Genomic DNA, 24,775 nt, shown 5'->3' with positions numbered 1-24,775 from the left:
GAATGCCAAGTGGAACGACTGCTTGCATAAGGGCCAGAGGTGGTTCACCGCGTTATTGACTTGCTGAATTTGTGAAGCTTTTTTCCTTGAAGGTCCTTGAATAAATCATCCAGTTTGTATGAAACTGTACTCATCTATTTGCCTGTAGAAGTACATGACGTCAACCGGTTTCCGTCCCATTCTGACAATTCCTTCGTGGTGCTTCGCCTTTTTTTGAATCGTTTAGAATTAAGTTGCGGATTGATTTTTATAGTTCATTAGAATTTGCCATTAATTTTTCATCAGTGTATACTAGTATGTTACTATACACAGGGTGTTTCAAAAAGAATATACATATTTCGAATGCATATATTTATTAAACTTTAAGATATGCGAATTTGAAACTTTACACACATATTTACGAACCTCTCAATATCAGATTACACATGTACAATATGTCCTCCATCAGCGACACGAACAATACCACATCGATACTTAAATTCCTCCCATATTCGGTCAAGCATGTCCTTCGTCACTGATGTTATGTCCGCCTCTGGTAGCTGAGTGGTCAGCACGACAAAATGTCATACCTAATGGCCCGGGTTCGATTCCCGGCTGGGTCGGAGATTTTCTCCGCTCAGGGACTAGGTGTTGTGTTGTCGTTATCATCATCATTTCATCCCCCGCAGTACCCGTGGTCTAGGGGTAGCGTCTTTGATTCATGATCAAAACGTATCCCGGGTGTGATCCCCGCCACTGCCTAAATTTTGATAAATAATCAGCAATGGCGGCCGAAGACTTCCGGCATAAGAAGTCAGCCTCATTCTGCCAACGGCCTTGTCAAAGAGGGCGGAGGAGCGGATAGAGGTTCAGGGCACTCTCTTGTCCTAGGGGTGGGAAATTGTCCCTAAAGGTGGAAGAATCAGCAATGATCAACGACATGAGGATGCAGAAGGCAATGGAAACCACTGCATTAAAGACACGTAACGCGTATCCAACGGACATGTGACCTGTAATTGAAGAAGTGTCATGATGATCTCTCCATTGGCAAAAGATTCCGTAATAGTCCCCCATTCGGATCTTCGGGAGGGGACTGCCAAGGGGGAGGTTACCATGAGAAAAAGATTGAATAATCAACGAAAGGATAGCGTTCTACGAGTCGGGGCGTGGAATGTCAGAAGCTTGAACGTGGTAGGGAAACTAGAAAATCTGAAAAGGGAAATGCAAAGGCTCAATCTAGATATAGTAGGGGTCAGTGAAGTGAAGTGGAAGGAAGACAAGGATTTCTAGTCGGACGAGTATCGGGTAATATCAACAGCAGCAGAAAATGGTATAACAGGTGTAGGATTCGTTATGAATAGGAAGGTAGGGCAGAGGGTGTGTTACTGTGAACGGTTCAGTGACTGGGTTGTTCTAATCAGAATCGACAGCAGACCAACACCGACAACGATAGTTCATGTATACATGCCGACGTCGCAAGCTGAAATGAACAGATAGAGAAATTGTATGAGGATATTGAAAGGGTAATGCAGTATGTAAAGGGGGACGAAAATCTAATAGTCATGGGCGACTGGAATGCAGTTGTAGGGGAAGGAGTAGAAGAAAAGGTTACAGGAGAATATGGGCTTGGGACAAGGAATGAAAGAGGAGAGAGACTAATTGAGTTCTGTAACAAGTTTCAGCTAGTAATAGCGAATACCCTGTTCAAGAATCACAAGAGGAGGAGGTATACTTGGAAAAGGCCGGGAGATACGGGAAGATTTCAATTAGATTACATCATGGTCAGACAGAGATTCCGAAATCAGATACTGGACTGTAAGGCGTACCCAGGGGCAGATATAGACTCAGATCACAATATAGTAGTGATGAAGAGTAGGCTGAAGTTCACGACATTAGTCAGGAAGAATCAATACGCAAAGAAGTGGGATACGGAAGTACTAAGGAATGACGAGATACGTTTGAAGTTCTCTAATGCTATAGATACAGCAATAAGGAATAGCGCAGTAGGCAGTACAGTTGAAGAGGAATGGACATCTCGAAAAAGGGCCATCACAGAAGTTGGGAAGGAAAACAAAGGTACAAAGAAGGTAGCTGCGAAGAAACCATGGGTAACAGGAGAAATACTTCAGTTGATTGATGAAAGGAGGAAGTACAAACATGCTCCGGGAAAATCAGGAATACAGAAATACAAGTCGCTGAGGAATGAAATAAATAGGAAGTGCAGGGAATCTAAGACGAAGTGGCTGCAGGAAAAATGTGAAGACATCGAAAAAGATATGATTGTCGGAAGGACAGACTCAGCATACAGGAAAGTCAAAACAAACTTTGGTGACATTAAAAGCAACGGTGGTAACATTAAGAATGCAACGGGAATTCCACTGTTAAATGCAGAGGAGAGAGCAGATAGGTGAAAAGAATACATTGAAAGCCTCTATGAGGGTGAAGATTTGTCTGATGTGATAGAAGAAGAAACAGGAGTCTATTTAGAAGAGATAGGGGATCCAGTATTAGAATCAGAATTTAAAAGAGCTTTGGAGGACTTACGGTCAAATAAGGCAGAAGGGATAGATAACATTCCATCAGAATTTCTAAAATCATTGGGGGAAGTGGCAACAAAACGACTATTCACGTTGGTGTGTAGAATATATGAGTCTGGCGACATACCATCTGACTTTCGGAAAAGCATCATCCACACAATTCCGAAGACGGCAAGGGCTGACAAGTGCGAGAATTACCGCACAATCAGCTTAACAGCTCATGCATCGAAGCTGCTTACAAGAATAATATACAGAAGAATGGAAAAGAAAATTGAGAATGCGCTAGGTGACGATCAGTTTGGCTTTAGGAAAAGTAAAGGGACGAGAGAGGCAATTCTGACGTTACGGCTAATAATGGAAGCAAGGCTAAAGAAAAATCAAGACACGTTCATAGGATGTGTCGACCTGGAAAAAGCGTTCGACAATATAAACTGGTGCAAGCTGTTCGAGATTCTGAAAAAAAGTAGGGGTAAGCTATAGGGAGAGACGGGTCATATACAATATGTACAACAACCAAGAGGGAATAATAAAAGTGGACGATCAAGAACGAAGTGCTCGTATTAAGAAGGGTGTAAGACAAGGCTGTAGCCTTTCGCTCCTACTCTTCAATCTGTACATCGAGGAAGCAATGATGGAAATAAAAGAAAGGTTCAGGAGTGGAATTAAAATACAAGGTGAAAGGATATCAATGATACGATTCGCTGATGACATTGCTATCCTGAGTGAAAGTGAACGGAATGAACAGTCTAATGAGTACACAGTATGGTTTGAGAGTAAATCGTAGAAAGACGAAGGTAATGGGAAGTAGTAGAAATGAGAACAGCGAGAAACTTAACATCAGGATTGATGGTCACGAAGTCAATGAAGTTACGGAATTCTGCTACCTAGGCAGCAAAATAACTAATGACGGACGGAGCAAGGAGGACATCAAAAGCAGACTCGCTATGGTAAAAAAGGCATTTCTGGCCAAGAGAAGTCTACTAATATCAAATACCGGCCTTAATTTGAGGAAGAAATTTCTGAGGATGTACGTCTGGAGTACAGCATTGTATGGTAGTGAAACGTGGACTGTGTGAAAACCGGAACAGAAGAGAATCGAAGCATTTGAGATGTGGTGCTATAGTCGAGTGTTGAAAATTAGGTGGACTGATAAGGTAAGGAATGAGGAGGTTCTATGCAGAATCGGAGAGGAAAGGAATATCTGGAAAACACTGATAAGGAGAAGGGACAGGATGACAGGACATCTGCTAAGACATGAGGGAATGACTTCCATGGTACTAGAGGGAGCTGTAGAGGGCAAAATCTGTAGAGGAAGACAGAGATTGGAATACGTCAAGCAAATAATTGAGGACGTAGGTTGCAAGTGCTACTCTGAGATGAAGAGGTTAGTACAAGAAAGGAATTCGTGGCGGGCCGCATCAAACCAGTCAGTAGACTGATGACAAAAAAAAAAAAGACACGCAAGTCGCCGAAGTGGCGTCAACTCGAAAGACTTGTACCAGGCGAACGGTCTACCCGACGGGAGGCCACAGCCACACGGCATTTCCATTTACTGATGTTATGGCAGTACGGGTCAAGGTCTTCGACTTTTCCAGGTTCTGTGGGAGTGGTGGTACAGAAACGTTGTCTTTAATGAAAACCCAAAGGAAGAAGTCAGAGGGTGTCATCAAATCCGGTGACAGTCGGGTCCAGCTGAGACATGCTAAGTCACCAGCTTCTTGACGACCAATCCAACTGTTCAGTAGAGTTTCATTCAGATATTCACACACTTGGCGCGACTCCAGTGAGGGGGTGCCCCGTCTTGTTGAAAAATGAAGTAGTCTTCGTGCAGCCTCGGAAACAACCAGTTTTGTACCGTAGCTAGATACTGCAGACCGTTAACCGTGTTTACATCAAAGAAGAATGGGCTGTAAACAGATGATCAGAATGTCGCACAAAACACATTGACTTTGGGCGAATCTCGTACATGTTCAATGGCTCCATGTGGGTTCTGTAGGCCCCAAATTCGGATATTGTGTTTTTTTACTTGACCACTAACAATGGAAAGTCGCTTCATCACTGAACACTGCGTTTTGCGAAGGTGTTATCATTGTCAATAACAAGAAGAATCTCGCTACAAAATGCCACACGTTTGCGTGTGTCATCAGGACGCAGCGATTGTAACAGCTGTAACTTGTACGGCTTCATAACCAGCCGACGTCTCAAAACAGGCCAAATTGTTGTTGTAGGCAGTTGTAACTTCCGACTGTCAAGACGAGTTGATTTTGAAGGACTACGTTGGAAAGCAGATTGAATTCGTGCAACATTTTCTTCAGGAACACGAGGGCGGCCAGGACTCTTTCCTTTACATACACACGCTGTATATAGAAACTGTCGATACCATCTGCGAATGTACCTCAACCTGAAACGTTTTTGCACTGTAATCACCGAATTGCACTTCGTAAACTTGAGAACACCAAATTAATTTCTGCTTCGGAGTAGCCATTTTAAACATATGACGGTTACCAAGCAAACCGTAGAGAACTGACATCTAGCGGCTATTAATGTAACTTGACTATGTATTCGTTTCTCCAATAGCGGAGCCGAGACACAGCGATGCTGTCTCGGATGCTGAAAATTTACCACAGGAGCTGCAACATCTTAAGGACGTGTTCAATAATAACGGCTATACGGACTGACAAATTCGACGTGCTTTCGAGTTTGGACCTCTACCTTCTGAAGACACCTTTAGTTCTGTGGTTTTTCTTCCGTATGCTGGGAATGTGTCCGCCAAGATAGGTAGACTTTTGAAGAAATATGAGATCAGATTTGTTGTTCGTCCGCCAGCTAAGATTCGAGCACATCTTAGCTCTGTCAAAGATGATTTGGGTCTGAGGAAGCCTGGTGTTTACAAAATACCGTGTGAATGCGGGAAAATTTACATTGGCCAAACTATTAGCACCGTCAACGATAGGTGTATTGAACATCATCGGCATACGCGATTATTACAGCCAGGTAAATCTGCGGTGGCTGAGTATTTCGTTACAGAGGGACACAGGATGTTATACAATGAGACGCAATCCCAGTAGGACAGTGTTTTAAAAGAATCTGTTGAAGTCAGATTAGCGGATAATATCATTAATCGTGATAATGGGTACCCGCTAAGTAGAACGTGGAATCCTGTTTTATCAAACATGAAGAAACAATGGCATCTGAACCGGCCGGCTTTGAATAATCATTTGTAACAATATATCGTTTTCAACAGTATTCACCACCGGAGGAGCTGCAACTCTTTTTGCGCCAGGGGCAGCAGGAATGATTGAGCGCGAGCTCACTGTATCTAGCGCATGCGCTGTTGTACTTCCGATGTAGTCATTTGCGAGTGGAATCATATATCGGCGAAAGCAGCATAGCTTTTCTCAACTGATGATGGAGGCCAGGTGGACCGCTGAAATATTATGCTCAGATGACAGTTTGATCCGGCTGGAAACCAGATAAGAATTTGATATACTAATACGCCGGGGAAGTCTACATAGCCACACCCTGTATATTCTTGTATGTATGGCTACCTTTTTCGCTTCCTTTATAAGATGTTACGTTTAAAACCCTCATGTTCACCCCAAACAATTACACTAAACAGCAGCAACGAAATAACAACAACAGTAAACAGCAAAGACGAAATAACTACAATACGAAATAGCAACGAAGTATTAACAGCAACTACGAAAGCATGTGTAAGTACACAACATGGCGTCGAGAAACGGGATATATGGTTACAAACAACTTTGGCGTGATCCCACTTTCTCGGTCTCTAATCGTAAACGCAGGCGAGTGCATCCTGTCGCGAGACACTCCCCCAGGCTCGGTGCGTGCTGAGCAGTGGGCAGCCGCCTGGGGGCCGGTTGCTGAGCTTTCGCAATGCTCCCCGGCAATTAGCGGTGTGGTAACGGCAGACAGGACACAGCGCGGGAATTGAGCCGCCACACAGCACAGTATGTGGAGCGCGAGAACCTCGCCCCGGGGACCGGATACTCGCAACGCGGGCAGCGGCGGCAAGTGGCCGGGGCGGGCGCAGTGGCAACCGCTGCCGGCAGCACGTCGGCCGAGCGCCGGATGCTGTGCGCAGGCTCCACAGCTCCGCGATACCGCGGTTCTCAAGACCCTGCGGAAGTCGCAGCGAAAGCACCGCCTTCCTACGCGTAACTTTAGTGCCTCTTCATCTGTCTCCGTTGAGGGTCCTGGACGAGATATTACACCACTGGCCATTAAAACTGCTACACCACGAGGATGACGTGTTACAGACGCGAAATTTAACCGATGGGAAGAAGGTGCTGTTATATGCAAATGATTAGCTTTTCAGAGCATTCACACAAGGTTGGCGCCAGTGGCGACGCCTACAACGTGCTGACATGACGAAAGTTTCCAACCGATTTCTCATACACAAACAACAGTTGACCGGCGTTGCCTGGTGAAACGTTGTTGTGATGCCTTGTGTAAGGAGGAGAAATGCGTACCATCACGTTTCTGACTTTGATAAAGGTCGGGTTGTAGCCTATCGCGATTGCGGTTTATCGTATCGCGACATTGCTGCTCGCGTTGGTCGAGATCCAATGACTGTTAGCGGAATATGGAATCGATGGGTTCGGGAGGGTAATACGGAACGCCGTGCTGGATCCCAACGGCCTCGCATCACTAGCAGTCGAGATGACAGGCATCTTATCCGCATGGCTGTAACGGATCGTGCAGCCACGTCTCGATCCCTGAGTCAACAGATGGGCACGTCTGCAGGACAACAACCACCTGCACGAACAGTTCGACGACGTTTGTAGCAGCATGGACTATCAGCTCGGAGACTATGGCTGCGGTTAGCCTTGACGCTGCATCACAGACAGGAGCGCCGCGATGGTGTACTCACCGACAGATCTGGGTGCACGAATGGCAAAACGTCATTTATTCGGATGAATCCAGGTTCTGTTTACAGCATCTTGATGGTCGCATCCGTGTTTGGCGATATCACGGTGAACGCACATTGGAAGCGTGTATTCGTCATCGCCATACTGGCGTATCACCCGGTGTGATGGTATGGGGTGCCATTGGTTACACGTCTCGGTCACCTCTTGTTCCCACTGACCGCACTTTTGCCGGCCGAAGTGGCCGTGCGGTTAAAGGCGCTGCAGTCTGGAACCGCAAGACCGCTACGGTCGCAGGTTCGAATCCTGCCTCGGGCATGGATGTCTGTGATATCCTTAGGTTAGTTAGGTTTAACTAGTTCTACGTTCTAGGGGACTAATGACCTCAGCAGTTGAGTCCCATAGTGCTCAGAGCCATTTGAACCATTTGACCGCACTTTGAACAGTGGACGTTGCATTTCACATGTGTTACGACCCGTGGCTCTACCCTTCATTCTATCGCTGCGAAGCCCTACATTTCAGCAGGATAATGCACGACCACATGTTGCATGTCCTGTACGGGCCTTTCTGAATACAGAAAATGTTCGACTGCTGCCCTGGCCAGCACATTCTCCAGATTTCTCACCAATTGAAAACGTCTGATCAATGGTGGCCGAGCAACTGGCTCGTCACAACACGCCAGTCACTACTCTTGATGAACTGTGGTATCATGTTGAAGCTGCATGGGCAGCTGTACCTGTAAACGCCATCCAAGCTCTGTTTGACTCAATGCCCAGGCGTAACAAGGCCGTTATTACGACCAGAGGTGGTTGTTCTGGATACTGATTTCTCAGGATGTATGCACCAAAATTGCATGAAAATGTAATCACATGTCAGTTCTAGTATAATATATTTGTGCAATGAATACCCGTTTATCATCTGCATTTCTTCTTGGTGCAGCAATTTTAATGGTCAGTTGTGTATAAAATTCAAGAAAGGTAACTTATTATCTTAAATACCCGGAGACTTACGATATCGCAGAGGCTTTTGTAGAAACCGAAGGTACGAGTATAATAATAAGCTTCAATTGTCACGACTTTTATTCAGCAGATACATTTTTTAAACAACTATGACATACTTTTTTAAACAACTATGACACTTCAGCTTCCCACGAAGCACGTTTCAGTATTTGCAATCTGTGCATTTCACCACATTTTCATGCCGCAGTTTTGTTCTGGTTAGCTTTTTTGTACGGAAACAGAGTTTAGCCGACTGTAAGAGGAGTTTGTGCTCATCTCAAGTTACTCGCAAGAAGGGCCCAGGCAAGCAAAGGAATTAAACGAGAATGAAAACATTTGTACTCATTTGACAGCATCAGTGCGTACGGTAAATCGGAAGAAGAAATTAAAGCACAGTCGCAAGTTTGTGTGAGCCATTGGCGGTTTTCACAGGGATGCTAAAAAACCTGACCTGGCAGACACTTGAAGACAGCCGTGGTCCATTACGCGCAAGAGTACTTAAAAGTTGCAAGAACCAGCATTAAATGAGGAAAATGCGAATATACTAGAACCCCTATGTATAGCTACAGCAGGAATCCTGAGGATAAGTTTAGTAAATTTACAGTGGGGACAGAAATATTAAAGTAATCACTGATCCCACGATCCACATGCAAATGGAACGGGAAGAAACCCTAACATATGGTACTGTGGATAGTACCCTCCACCACACCCTTTAAAGTGGTTTGTAAATGTAGATACAGATGTCGAGTCAGTAGGCCATCTGCTCAGTACAGTTAGAAGAAATTTAGTCAACAAGGGAAAGACATCGAAAGGGACATATTGACTTGTGTGTAGGTCTACAACAAGGTGTTTAAATCAAGTGTCATATATTCCTACAGGATGTAGTATTGGTCAAAACTAGAAGAAAAGATCCTATAATTATGTGTCTAGAAACCAGTTCCTTTTGAGATACGGGCCGTTTCACTTGAGGCGAGTAATGTGTAGGATTTGGTGCGGTAAGGAGGATCCACAAGAGATGGCACAGTAAATTGCCACAACACGCATGTGTTGACAGGTGCAAATCCTCGAGCAGTCATGGACCTGAGACACCAAGATCGCTTCATCATCAGTGTATGGGCAGGAATTGTCGGTGGCAGACTCGTAGGAGCACAAACTTCACCAAAAACATTAACAAATGCCGAGCGGTTCTAGGCGCTACAGGCTGGAACCGCCCGACCGATACGGTCGCAGGTTCGAATCCTGCCTCGGGCATGGATGTGTGTGATGTCCTTAGGTTATTTAGGTTTAAGTAGTTCTAAGTTCTAGGGGACTGATGACCTCAGAAGTTAAGTCCCATAGTGCTCAGAGCCATTTTTTGAACGATTTCTGGAAGATGAATTACCAGCGGTACTAGAGAACGTTACCTCTCCAGAAGGATAGCAACTGTGGTTTATGCATGACGGACACCACCCTATTGTCTACGCACTGTGTGCCAGTGTCTCATCGCGGATTTTCATGGGCGAGGGATTAGTCGAGGAGAACCAGTAAAATGGCCTGTCCGTTCATCGGACCTGACTCTGTTCCATTTATGGCTGTTGAGACCTTTAAAGGTGTTGATATATTACCAACTCGTCGGCAATATGCAAACTTTACAGGAGCGTGTGAACATCGCAAGTGACGCAATCCAAGTGGGGCCAGGTGTATTTGAAAGAGTGAGCGATTCACTGCGAAGAAGGGCTGAAGGACTTGCCGGTATACGTGATAACTTGTAGTGTCTACTTCTATGCAACAGAAAGATGGGAATGACAGGACAGATTGGAGCATATCTCAGCAGGTGTTGGTTTCCGGAATGTAGTTATCAGAATTTTTTTTCTAGTTTTGACCAAAACTATTTCGTGTAGGAATATCTCAGACAATTTTTAAGCACTCTGTGTATTCCAGTATTGTAATGTGGCTGTAAATATTGGATGATGAGTAAACGAACAAAAGGCCAGAATCTAAGAGCGGAAACAACGAAATGTTCCTGTAAAATGAAAAAAAAAAACTACGAGAAAATTATGATGGACGACAAAATAGAAAACAAGATTACGACGAACAGGATTCCAGAATGCAGTTGGACTGTTCCGAACAGGCACAATAAATGTCGACTATTCAACCGCGACGGTTAATGGAGGATGTAAGGCCAATAAAGAAAGACGTGGGAAAAAATACAAGATGGGCAAAATAAAATTAGCTCAGAAAATATTTCATGCACTTTAAGAGAGGCAACCCAACATACATCATCTGTCCCGGTTTGCAAATGATGTATGTTGGGTTGTCTGTCTTAAGGAGGATGAAATATTTTCTGAGCTAATTTTATTTTGCTCATCCTGTGGAAGAGAAACTGCAGAGGAGCGGACTGTCGGTGAGAGAGCCAGCAACTGCGACTGCAGACAGGATGGGGTGCAGTTCCCTAGTATCCTCTCCATCGCGAGGCAGATGACGACCACATTAAGTAAGGTAACGGAAAATATGTGACAAATTTCATTACTTTTCAGTAGCATCGAATTCCGAAACCTTCAAGACTGGAAATTTGTGGTAAGGTCTTATGGGACCAAACCGCTGAGGTCATCGGTTCCTAAGCTTACACACTATTTAATCTAACTTACGCTAAGGACGACACATACACTCATGCCCGAGGGAGGACTCGAACCATCGATGGGGAGGGGGGGGGGGGGGGAGCCACGCTGACCGTGGTGACAAGAGCCTGAGACCGCACGTCTATCTCGCGCGGCCTCAATAATCTTCTTTGCATTTCCGATTATCCAAATTCCTCTTCTATACTGTTTCGTACTCCAGACGTACACTTTCAAGACTTCCTTGTTAATTCACGTATTAATATCCGACACTAGTAGAGTTTTTCACTAAAGAAACTTTTCTTCTCCTGTGCCAATCTAGTTTTAATAGCTTTATTGCTTCGATCATGCTGTGTAATCTTACCCAGTAGATAGAATATTGGTTTATTACCTCTACTGGTAAGTAGATTCAGACTTTTGAGGTCTTTATACGATTCCGTAACTGAGCGGTAAGAGTGTCTGACTTCCATTTGCAAGGCCAGGGTTCAGTTCCCGGTACTCCCGGAGATAAATGGGAAGGCAGGGAGAATGGAATGAGATGTATTATGCTCGTGATACCAACTGAAGAACTACCTGAAACAGAAGTAATGGCTCCAAGATACGCAAACTGTTTGGAGAACGGTGTACTGACCGCAAGTCCCTCCATACTGCAGCCGAGTGACGACATTGCTCATCCAAGTGACAAGGCGAATGGTCAGCATGACATGCTCTTCAGGAGTAAGAAAAACCTCTAATAAAGTGTGCCCACATGAAACCTCCCTTAATTCCAATGCAATTAAGGAAAGCCATGAGGTAAAGATACTTCAGGTTGGCGGCATCATTTAAAGAAAATCAAAAAGGTATGTGTAGATTTTTTTAATCGACTCTTTTTTTTCAGATGTTAAATAAATACATGAAATGACTACATATCGAGAAATTAGTGGTGGGGTAAATCAACTGCTGACCGCGCAATTTCCGACGTTAGTTTCTAGAGGAATCAGCAGACGTTAAAACGACTAAGGCTTGGCACGACAAGTTTCTAGCTACTGGAAGTGTAAACAGACAATCACGTTGTGACAGAAAACGCACATATGATAAAACGGTAGAGGAGACCAGAGAGACCATCGAAAGAAGCCTATCAAAGTCAGTTCTCCGAGCATCACGAGAGCTAAACATCCCTCGCTTAGCAGTTCACAAGGCGATACAGAAACGACCTCGGATTCACACCTACAATGTTCATACTGTGCGAGCACTGAAGAGAAACGACTTGCAGCTCTGCCACAAATTTTCTATTCAGGAGTTGGACCAAACTATCTAGGAAAAGTAGTTTTCTCTGAAGAAGCAATCCTTCACATATGCTGAAAGGTTAACCGGCACAACTTTTGCGTCTGGGGTTTAGGAAACCCCCACTGTTTGCAGGAATATGCCAGAGACAACGAAAAGATGAATGTGTGATGTGCGCTGATGTAAATCCACATAGCTGGACCGTCTTTCCTTATCGAACTAACTGTAACAGAAACCATTGTATTGGACATGTTTGAGCAATTTGAGATCCCTCAGGACCTTCCAGCAGCATGGTGCGCCACCACACTGGAGTTTTCATCTTTATGACTTTCTGGAACTAGTATTCCCGCAGCGATGCAGCGTAATGCACCAATCAAGTGGCCACCGCAATACCCGGACATACCGCTCTGGATTGATTCCTGTGGCCGTATGTGAAAGACAGTGTCTATGCTTCGCTTGTATGAGACCTTAACGTTTTCGGCAATGTCCTTGTATGCACCCGGGCTAACAAACAGTTCATTTTAAACAATTTACGGGTTACGATTGGAGTTCATGTCGCTTGTATGAGACCTTAACGTTTTCGGCAATGTCCTTGTACGCACCCGGGCTAACAAACAGTTCATTTTAAACAATTTACGGGTTACGATTGGAGTTCATTTACGGGTTACGATTGGAGTTCATGTCGCTTGTATGAGACCTTAACGTTTTCGGCAATGTCCTTGTACGCACCCGGGCTAACAAACAGTTCATTTTAAACAATTTCCGGGTTACGATTGGAGTTCATGTAGAGATGTATTAATTCCAATGGTAGGAGAGAAATTGTCCTAGTGGGAGATTTCAACACAGGAAAGAAAGTATTTGACTGCGAGAGCAGAGGGAAGGGACATCATTCTGTGGCTCCAGGACAAGGACTTCGATCATGAACGTCACTTCCGCTAACTCTGGACGTCCAGCTCTGGCCGCGCCTTCCGTGGTGTCGACTCCGCCGATGGGAGATGCTGCCGCCGACTCCAGGGTGCATTCAGCCACACCGCTAGCAAACAGCCCGAACAACGACCGGTAAATGACCCGCAATGACCACCAATGTCCGTCTGCCAGTTCTGTTCGATTCTTAGCAACCACGATTAGAAACACTGGCAACAACCCTAAGCGATTTTTATTGCCAATATGCACATTACTTTTTATCTCACTGGTGACAGTGGGAAGAGGTCAAGTGTTTTGTACTGGAAATTTATTAAGTATTTGTAACCTTAGTCCAAAACACTTTGATTTGCCAAAATGAAATATGTTTGTGATAACCTACAACAGACATTTCATAAATAATACACACTAACTTTTTTACGTGCATGTTCACTTTTTAATATCTCTTCACAGTCCTTCAATATAGTCCCCTGCTTCTCCATGACTGATTCCTAACGCCTCGGATGCTCTGTTATTCCATCCGGGATACCACTTCCGTTCATCTGTCAAATGGTTCGATAACGGTGGTAGAAAGCTCTTCCAGAGAAAGGTAACGACCTCGACGCATGGGTTTTATCAACTGCAGGAACAAATCGAAGTCTATGTGAAGATGGTATCTGTTCTTTCGGACATGTCCGAAAGAACAGATACCGTCGGTGACCATGCAGCACTCTTAGAATGAAATTGTAATTAAATCAAGACCATAACCTGTCGACAGGCGTTGATATACATCAAAGGGGACAGTTGAAAATGTGTGCCCCGACCGGGACTCGAAACCGGGATCTCCTGCTTACATGGCAGACACTCTATCCATCTGAGCCACCGAGGGCACAGAGGAGAGTGCGACTGCAGGTATTCATCCCTTGCACGCTCCCCGTGAGACCCACATTCCCAACTTAATGTCCACACACTACATTCGTAGTGCTCCTGCACATTACACTCATTACTCGCAGCAGACAATCTACCGAGTCCCGTAAGAATTCGGGCAATGCGTGTACATCCAGCACAGAAGAAGAAGGTCAATGGCCTGTTAGCCTTAATTATATGAAGATGGTATCTGTTCTTTCGGCCATGTGCTGGATGTACAAGCATTGCCCGAACTCTTACGGGACTCGGTAGATTGTCTGCTGCGAGTAATGAGTGTAATGTGCAGGGGCACTACGAATGTGGTGTGTGGACATTAAGTTGGGAATGTGGGTCTCACGGGGAGCGTGCAAGGGATAAATACCTGCAGTCGCACTATCCTCTGTGCCCTCGGTGACTCAGATGGATAGAGCGTCTGCCATGTGAACAGGAGATCCCGCGTTCGAGTCCAGGTCGGGGCACACATTTTCAACTGTTCCTGTTCATGTATATCAACACCTGTCAACAGCTTAGGGTCTCGATTTAATTATCATTTCAAGTCGAAGTCTGGTGAACTCATGTCCGTGCTGTAGGGAGGATGCACCAACATTTCCCATCTGTATTCGCGCAGTGTTTAGGCCACAACTTTGCCAACATGCGGGCGAGTATTGCTGTGGAGAATAAGTGGTCCAGCCTCGAGCAGCTGAGGTCGGATTATGTGCATGTTTCTGCGCAGGTTTTGCATGAAATTACGATAAGACTCTGCTGTGACACTTGTTCCAAATGATCATAAGCAAAAGTCATCATTTGCTTAAGCTTTGATTGAGCATGTCGATTTTTTTTTACCATGGAGGGTCTGAAGTTCTCCACTCATTGACTGTGATTTCAACTCCAGTTTGAAGTCTCTAATCCACGTTTCATCAATAGTGACAATTCGACACATAGAATCCTTGACCTTCACGGTCGAATCGTGTTTTGAGCGAGGTTGCAATGTCCGGGCGTTTCAGTTTCTCTTCAGCGGTCAAACAGTGTGGGACCCATCTCGCAGAAATTTTTCGCTTTTTCAGATCATTTGTCAGAATACGGAATACTGATGTTGGGGGAATTCCCTTGGTTTCAGAGAGTTTCTCACAAGTCGTACTGTGATCTTTTTCAAGTGAATCTGACACATGTTTCACACTTTGTTCATCTGTTGACGGTTTTGGCCTTCCGGGTCTTGGATTATCATCTGTGCTCATACGGCCACCACGAAAGCGATTAACCCAACGTGAAACTGTTCTACGGTCCAATGTAAAATCACCACAAACTTCACTCAATGCACTGTGGATTTCTGTCTGGTCTTTACCGCCTAAAGTTTCGATCTTTATGTAAGACCTCTGGTCTTCAGCAGTCACAGTACCTGAGACACCTGCTGCGTTCACTTCTACCTCTCGGAAATTCTATGTTAGAGTACACAGCGAAAGAAACAAAAACACGTGCTTCTTCCTCAAGCTCCCAAACACGTCTGACGTATTTTCATTGCTGTTGCATCAAACAATCCACAGTACCAACCTGTGGATTACTTATGAAATGTTCATCGTAGTTACGTTCTTATGGTGGTCGTGTGGTTGTAAATGATTGCGGGTTGTAAATGATGGCGGAAACTGTTGCCTGCGTATAGCTGATCATAATAGTATGGCGTGGCTCAACGGTCGACTGCAGATCTTAACTTGGCACCACTTCGGCGAGATGCGAGTCGCGAATCTGCCCCAGTTATGGAGCCACTGAAAGCCAGCCTGTAGTTTTCCATGGGATCCGAACCACGTGTCGTTTCTGGGGACCCTATAGCCCCATAGTTCCCAGCTTATTGCTGGACTGAAAATTTCCGTGGTCCGACCGTGATTCGACCCCGCGACCTCTCGCTTACCAGGCACACGCTTTACTGCTAGACCAACAGGCCCGACATCATTTACGTTTAATTCCTTTCGAATAACATGTACAGGGACTCTGCATGACTTTCCTACCCTTCTGACGGATCATCACCAACTGTACCCACATGTTGCAGAGAAGTTTTGTATTTAAGGAATTCAGATTTTAATGCCCCGTTGTCTATGACGTCATTAGAGATGGCGCACAAGTTCGAAGGGGTAAGGATGGAGAAAGAAATCGGGCGTATCCTTTCCAAAGAAACCATTCCAGCATTTGGTGTAAGCGATTTCAGGTAATCATAGCAAATCTAGGCGTCCGGCTGGAGGTTTGAACCACTGTACTCCCAAATGAGAGTTCATTGTCTTACTTTCCAAACATTTAATCTTTTGAGATGGTAATCTTGTCAAGATACTGGTGTTCTCTTATTTTATCGTTGTGTCTTGGATCTTTCTTCCATTGATTATCTTTCAACATTTCAATGTATCTAGCAATACCTTCCATGATGCCATTCATTTTCGTTCCTCTTCTGATCTTCGCATGGTCGTGTGGTACTCCTAGAGGGAAACAAAGTCCTAATCTCTATATTTTTCTTCAAGCTACTTATAGTTTCATCACTGAATGTCTATTTAGGGGTGTGGATTTGTGTCCGGTAATTTAGACATAGCTACTCTTCACACTTTCATTACCCGTCTTGTCCATAATCTGTCTTATTGTTTATCTTAAAGAGAGTTGACCATCATCCAGTTCTCCAGCAGTAATCGTGCAGATCCATCCAAGAACATGTTCATCCACACGAAACATAACTGAAACGTAATAACGTCACACGAAACGCACTTCATCATAAGTACGTTTTTATAAGATTTTATCATTCTAAATTATCTTTCATTGAATATTAATGACATGTTTTAACTGATTTTAATTTTAACAGTTCTAAAATTTAGTCCGCAAAAACTAATGGTTTTTTGATAGGCTGTGAATGGCAGGTCCAAGAAATTACTGAATTCTGCAAGCCGAACTGACTTAATCATTACTGGGTAGAGGACCATTTTAATTATTCTCTTTCCTTATGTCTGTGGTAGAGATCGATGTATTTAAAATAAACGTTGGCATGTGACCAAAGGTAGCTTTTCCTGGTATCTAGCGAGCGGAGTCAATTTTTAGTTGGGGCGTTTAAAACTGTGAACATCAGCGATCTTATAAAATGAATCACGTCTCCGGCCATCCTGATTTAGATTTTCCGTGATTTCCCTAAATCGCTTCAGGCAAATGCCGGGATAGTTCCTTTGAAAGGGCACGGCCGATTTCCTTCCCCATCCTTCCCTCACCCGAGCTTGCGCTCCGTCTCTAATGACCTCGTTGTCGACGGGACGTTAAACACTAATCTCCTCCTCCTCCATTTTTTTTAATAAATGGAAGAGGTAAAGCTGTCAAACCAAGCGTCGCAAATGGGAAACTAAAGCACTAAGATTCTAGAATTAAACTATCACACACCAACGGAGTGTGCGTTGATTTGAAAGGCGAAGGTTTCAGGTTCGATTCCTTGCCTGGCACCTCGTTTTGATCTACCAGGATGCTTAAAGAACGAAGATATGTGATCATTAAGAAATACCCTAGCTTACCATAACCATGCTGGGTGAATAGTTCCGCTCTCATACCTACATGAAGAATTACTCATGTTATTCTAATGGTAAAGTACAGCAACAAAGGCTCGTGTTCTCATAATAGGTTACAGTCTCAGGACATTTTACAAGGATTAAAACATCGAAAAACAGCATTCTATCGCTGGAGAAGGCAACAATCTTGTTTTATTATTTAATGGACTATACAGTCTGTGCTACACTTTATGTAACTGTTACAACTGATTTCAACCGAAGTGGACCATCCTCATATTTTAAACTACAGTAAAGGAGTGTTGCTAACACCAGTGTCAGCTGGTGTGCGTCGCTACCATTTGTTGTAACAGGTACTAATAGTCACATAAAACGTGATCCTGGCTGTTTTGTTCATAAAATTATAATATCAGTTGCTAAAGCGAATCAGAATTTCTTGGTAAGACGTATGCTGACTGCGTATATGTCATATGTGTCACCCTGACCAGTTCCGATGAAATAGTGCTAGGTCAAGAGAATATAATTTCATTTCCATCTTCACTGGCATCTAAGAAAGTCCTGCCGGCATGTTTGGTATATACGTTTCCATATACATGTGGTAAGATCATTGAAATTACAAAGAGAAGCGTTAATGTCTGAAGGAATACAAAAGTGTTTGTCGACTGAGGAAAGCGAAAATCAGCTGCAGCCCAGCATGTTTTCAGTCAGGTACTCATGAAGAGAATTTTCATAACCCAAAATTTTATCTATGATGACGTAATGTTATTCATGGCTATAAACAGAAGACATACATGAAGAAGAAATATAAAAACGTAGGTCAATTTTAACAGAGAAGAACAAGCCATGGAACTTAATGGTATATGGACAGTAGCTCTACAGAACTGAAAGACAGTTTTTGTTTGACAGACGATAGTTGAGTTTTATCTCTGACAAGGATTATCTCTACTAAAGACGAGTAAAGTTCTGCCACGCGTTCTCTCCGCGGTATTTGTATCGCCCTCCGATGTCAGAGCTGACAGTTGGGAAGACTGAGTGCAATCAGGAGCAGCTCTGAAGATGTTCAAAATGGTTCAAATGGCTCTAAGCACTATGGGACTTAACATCGAAGGTCATCAGTTCCCTAGACTTAGAACTACTTAACCTAACTGACCTAAGGACATCACACACAGCCATGCCCGAGGCAGGATTGGAACCTGCGACCGTAGCAGCAGCACAGTTCCGGACTTAAGCGCCTAGAACCGCTCGACCACAGCAGCCGGCTGAAGATGTTCAGCACAGCTCTAGACGAAGCGTCAGGACCAAAAAAGTTTAACGAGACATGAACGAACAACCCGGATGATTCACCAGCAAATAAGAAAGTGGCCATGAAAAGCTTCATTGTATGAGTCTTTCGAACAACCCGGATGATTCACCAGCAAATAAGAAAGTGGCCATGAAAAGCTTCATTGTATGAGTCTTAAATGAAGCTGTGATCCTTTGCTGATATCGTAATGTCATTGTTGTTGTTGTTGTGGTATTCAGTCCTGGGACTGGTTTGATGCAGCTCTCCATGCTACTCTATCCTGTGCAAGCCTCTTCATCTCCCAGTACCTACTGCAAACTACATCCTTCTGAATCTGCTTAGTGCCCGCATCTCGTGGTCGTGCGGTAGCGTTCTCGCTTCCCACGCCCGGGTTCCCGCGTTCGATTCCCGGCGGGTCAGGGATTTTCTCTGCCTCGTGATGGCTGGGTGTTGTGTGCTGTCCTTAGGTTAGTTAGGTTTAAGTAGTTCTAAGTTCTAGGGGACTTATGACCATAGCAGTTGAGTCCCATAGTGCTCAGAGCCATTTGAACCAATCTGCTTAGTGTATTCATCTCTTGGTCTCCCTCTACGGTTTTTACCCTCCATGCTGCCCTCCAGTACTAAATTGGTGATCCCTTGATGCCTCAGAACATGTCCTACCAACCGATCGCTTCTTCTAGTCAAGTTGTGCTACAAACTCCTCTTCTCCCCAATTCTATTCAATACCTCCTCATTAGTTATGTGATCTACCAATCTAATCTTCAGCATTCTTCTGTAGCACCACATTTCGAAAGCTTCTATTCTCTTCTTGTCTAAACTATTTATCGTCCATGTTTCACTTCCATACATGGCTACACTCGATACAAATACTTTCAGAAACGACTTCCTGACACTTAAATCAATACTCGATGTTAACAAATTTCTCTTCTTCAGAAACGCTTTCCTTGCCATTGCCAGTCTACATTTTATATCCTCTCTACTTCGACCATCATCAGTTATTGTGCTCCCCAAATAGCAAAACACCTTTACTACTTTAAGTGTCTCAAAAAATGGCTCTGAGCACTATGGGACTCAACTGCTGAGGTCATTAGTCCCCTAGAACTTAGAACTAATTAAACCTAACTAACCTAAGGACATCACAAACATCCATGCCCGAGGCAGGATTCGAACCTGCGACCGTAGCGGTCTTGCGGTTCCAGACTGCAGCGCCTTTAACCGCACGGCCACTTCGGCCGGCCTAAGTGTCTCATTTCCTAATCTAATTCCCGCAGCATCACCCGACTTAATTCGACTACATTTCATTATCCTCGTTTTGCTCTTGTTGATGTTCATCTTATACCCTCCTTTCAAGACACTGTCCATTCCGTTCAACAGCTCATCCAAGTCCTTTGCTGTCTCTGACAGAATTACAATGTCATCGGCGAACCTCAAAGCTTTTATTTTTCTCGATGGATTTTAATACCTACTCCGAACTTTTCTTTCGTTTCCTTTACTGCTTGCTCAATATACAGATTGAATAGCATCGGGGAGAAGCTACAACCCTGTCTCACTCCCTTCCCAACCACTGCTTCCCTTTCATGTCCCTCAACTCTTATAACTGCCATCTGGTTTCTGTACAAATTGTAAATAGTCTTTCGCTCCCTGTATTTTACCCCTGCCACCTTCAGAATTTGAAAGAGAGTATTCCAGTCAACATTGTCAAAAGCTTTCTCTAAGTCTACAAATACTAGAAACATAGGTTTGCCTTTCCTTAATCTATTTTCTAAGATAAGTCGTAGGGTCAGTATTGCCTCAAGTGTTCCAACATTTCTACGGAATCCAAACTGATCTTCCCCGAGGTCGGCTTCTACCAGTTTTTCCATTTGTCTGTAAAGAATTCGCGTTAGTATTTTGCAGCCGTGACTTATTAAACTGATAGTTCGGTAATTTTTACATCTGTCAACACCTGTCTTCTTTGGGATTGGAATTATTATATTCTTCTTGAAGTCTGAGGGAATTTCACCTGTCTCATACATCTTGCTCACCAGATGGTAGAGTTTTGTCAGGACTGGCTCTCCCAAGGCTGTCAGTAGTTCTAACGGAATGTTGTCTACTCCCGGGGCCTTGTTTCGACCCAGGTCTTTCAGTGCTCTGTCAAACTCTTCACGCAGTATCATATCTCCCATTTCGTCTTCATCTACCTCCTCTTCCATTTCCATGTCATTGTATCCAAAGCAATAAACGAAAAACTATATAACTATTTTATCGGAGGGATGTCAGTACCATGCAACACACATCATAACTGAAACAGTTCCTCTTATTCTAAACGCTAGGCTATAGGAAGGTCCAGTCAGTTTCATTGTTGGGTGTCAATATCTTCTGCCGCGAATCCTGCTAATAAATTTACATTGGCAACTGTATCAGAAATGGAAATAATTTTAATTCAGCAACAGAGAGCCCTCTAACGTGGATAAGGAGTTTCTGACCAGATACTACATAGTTGGACTGAAGGTACTTGGGACTACCCTTCGGGGGCAGTATGGAAGACATTCCGTTATCCGTTTCAGAAATACCAAGCAGCACCAAACCTGGACAAGTTACAGATATTAGAGCAATATATTTCACGTACTGAAGTTTCCAACGGGTAGTGGTCTCTTCATTTTCTACTGCAGTGCGGTATCAATAATTACAATTTATCATTTTTACACGCAAAAATTTCAGATAAATTATTAGAAATTTTTGTTTTGACTAATGGTAACTGAAGAAAATTTCGCAAGCCAAGAGAGCTAAAAAAGTGTTGTATTGGATAACCAGTCTTGACAGAGGTACGCCGTTATCATCAGTTCTTATGCCTTAATGTATTAGCCGGCCGGAGTGGCCGAGTGGTTCTAGGCGCTACATTCTGGAACTGCGCGACCGCTACGGGCGCAGGTTTGAATCCTGCCTCGGGCATGGATGTGTGTGATGTCCTTAGGTTAGTTAGGTTTAAGTAGTTCTAAGTTCTAGGGGACTGATGACCTCAGAAGTTAAGTCCCATAGTGCTCAGAGCCATTTGAACCTTAATGTATTACAACATATTGTCCGGCACTGTTGTAAGTCTTTTCACATTGCATATAGGCTTCCCTCTTCGACAAATACCAAACATCGTAATGTCAAATGTAATATTACTGTTTACGAACGTAAATATGACTGTATTGCCCCGATAAAAAGTATTCATGTTCACAGTAGCTGACCCAATGCAGTCATGTTTATGTTTGTACACAATACCTTTACATGTGCCGATTTGTAGTGCGGATGTGACACGGCTTGCAACTCTGATGGACAATATGTTGTAATATTTTAAAGCATAAGATCTGATGATGACGGCGTAGTTCTGTCGAAAACCGGTCATCCAATAAAGTGCTTTTTTAGCGATCTTGGCTTTTGAACTTCCGTTAGTCACACTATACTGAAAATTTATTTCACATTGACAATGTGAGGAACATATAATTTAAGTAACGACTGCATAAATAAAGATTACGCGTGTGACTCTATCAAATACAAGATCCGCTAATAAACTTTTTATTTAATGTTTCTAATCACGACATAAAATTAAATTTTTGTTTCATTTTATAAAATTAATTTCTATAAATCCGAGTTATTATAATAAGTATATCAGAAGAAACCTAAATCGAAAATTATTATTATTTATCAACTCAGAAAAATCGTAACTTCGATTTTTTTGGTATCGAACTATTTTGGCACGAGTGTTACCACTGGTGTATCACGGCAAGCGGTGTATTAAGTTGTGGCTGAGCAAGTAGTGTGCAAAGATGTGCTAGAAATCAGTTATGCAATTTATGATGGAGTTCGGTTGTTTGACCAACGAGTTAAGCGTAAATGGAAGTATTATTCGAAAACTGACGTTGAAATTAATTCAAAAGTCAATAGTTTCACATATTGCATGCAAAATCCAAAGAATCCAAGCATCTAACGGGATGACTACAACCAACAATCGTCGATATCATTGATCCGAAAAGGTAAGTAAAATGTATGTTTCTCTTTCTGTTAGTGAATAATTATAAATGCACTGCAACAAAAACTTTTTTTTGGAGTAAATTGCAATTATAGTGATTAGTGCGTTGTCTAGTCGAGAATAAAGATAGCAGGAACGTTACAGTATGAAACGCGAAAGGACATAAAACTGTATGGTTATCTGACTTCGTCATTCAGTGCAGGAAGCGATCTGTAGTTTCGTACTGCAGTCTTTTTCGGAAAATCAATATATTGGCCAAGATTGTTATGTTAATACAGTTAATGGATTATTAGTTTCGGCAATATATATATATATATATATATATATATATATATATATATATATATATATATATATACCGGGTGATCAAAAAGTCAGTATAAATTTGAAAACTCAATAAATCACGGAATAATGTAGATAAAGAGGTACAAATTGACACACATACTTGGAATGACATGGGGTTTCATTAGAACCAAAAAAATACAAACGTTCAAAAAATGTCCGACAGATGGCGCTTCATCTGATCAGAATAGCAGTAATTAGCATAACAAAGTAAGACAAAGCAATGATGATGTTCTTTACAGGAAATGCTCAATATGTCCACCATCATTCCTCAACAATAGCTGTAGTCGAGGAATAATGTTGTGAACAGCACTGTAAAGCATGTCCGGAGTTATGGTGAGGCATTGGCGTCGAATGTTGTCTTTCAGCACCCCTAGAGATGTCGGTCGATCACGATACACTTGCGACTTCAGGTAACCCCAAAGTCAATAATCGCACGGACTGAGGTCTGGGGACCTGGGAGGCCAAGCATGACGAAAGTTGCGGCTGAGCACACGAACATCACCAAACTACATGCGCAAGAGATCTTTCACGCGTCTAGCAATAAGGGGTGTTTTTTTTTTTTGTTCTAATAAAACCCCACGCCATTCCAAGCATGTGTGTCAATTTTTACCTCTCTATCTACATTATTCCGTGGTTTATTAAGTTTTCAAATTTATACTTTTTGATCACCCAGTATATATATATATATATATATATATATATATATATATATATGTGTGTGTGTGTGTGTGTGTGTGTGTGTGTGTGTGTGTGTGTGTGTGTCAGGGGTGAGGTGCAGGGCATAGACAACAGCTCAGTGACAAAATTTACATACTCATAAAACCGGGCAGTGGTACCTACATCATACAATGCTTACACCATTCTGTCACATGAGGACTATTCAGTACAACGTAAAATAGTCCTCATGTGACAGAATGGTGTAAGCATTGTATGATGTAGCTACTACTGATCGGTTTTATGAGTAAGCAATTTTTGTCCTTGAGCTGTTGTGTATACCCTACTTCATTTCTGATATGATTGTAAGCCAGTAATTTCGATGTATATTCATTTTATAGATGTGAGGATGGAAATACATATTGCCAACACTAGTAATGCAGTGCCTGTATTAGCATAGCGATCTTGACAAATAAATTGGTTTCCAAAAGCAAATTACAGTACATACAACTTTGCCGGTACACCACACCGTGGTTTTCAGAGTGGAAACATAGATCGTGGCAGAAGTGGTAATACACCAGAACGTCATCACTTGAAACTCGTCACCGTGTTTTTGTGGACTCACCTGATGCGTGCTGGAGGCCATGTGTGGAGCGGCCGGAGAACTGCGGAGGCCGGGGCGCAGCCCGCCCCGCTATATAGCGTGCGCTAACCTTGGAGGAGGCGGAGAAAGCCACTTGCAAAACGGCGTCCGCACTGCCGGGGCAGCGCGCTGTTCCCACGTGGTCCCCACGCGTCGCGCGACGTACAGCGGCCCGCTGGCTCGGCCGCCACACCTGGCGCAAGCCGCTTCGCCTCCCAGATTAATCTGCTCCCACGACCAACTCCGCCGGTGTGCCGCGTTACAAAACACCACAGA

At 43.4% G+C, this 24,775-nt stretch overlaps 1 protein-coding gene across 1 annotated transcript in view; it reads right to left on the bottom strand.

Annotated features, from left to right (window-relative positions):
• Positions 1-24,511, bottom strand: part of LOC126235483 (uncharacterized) — a 111,110-nt gene extending 86,599 nt beyond the window's left edge. Inside the window, exon 1 of the mRNA XM_049944204.1 lies at positions 24,482-24,511. Within this exon, the coding sequence (XP_049800161.1) occupies positions 24,482-24,502 (21 nt within the window). The 5' untranslated portion in view covers positions 24,503-24,511. The remainder of the gene's footprint in view (positions 1-24,481) is intronic.
• Positions 24,512-24,775: the final 264 nt, after the last annotated feature.

Source organism: Schistocerca nitens, chromosome 2 (assembly GCF_023898315.1).
Source record: "Schistocerca nitens isolate TAMUIC-IGC-003100 chromosome 2, iqSchNite1.1, whole genome shotgun sequence".
Taxonomy (NCBI): Eukaryota; Metazoa; Arthropoda; class Insecta; order Orthoptera; family Acrididae; genus Schistocerca; species Schistocerca nitens.
This window is presented reverse-complemented; position numbering and strand designations above follow the sequence as displayed.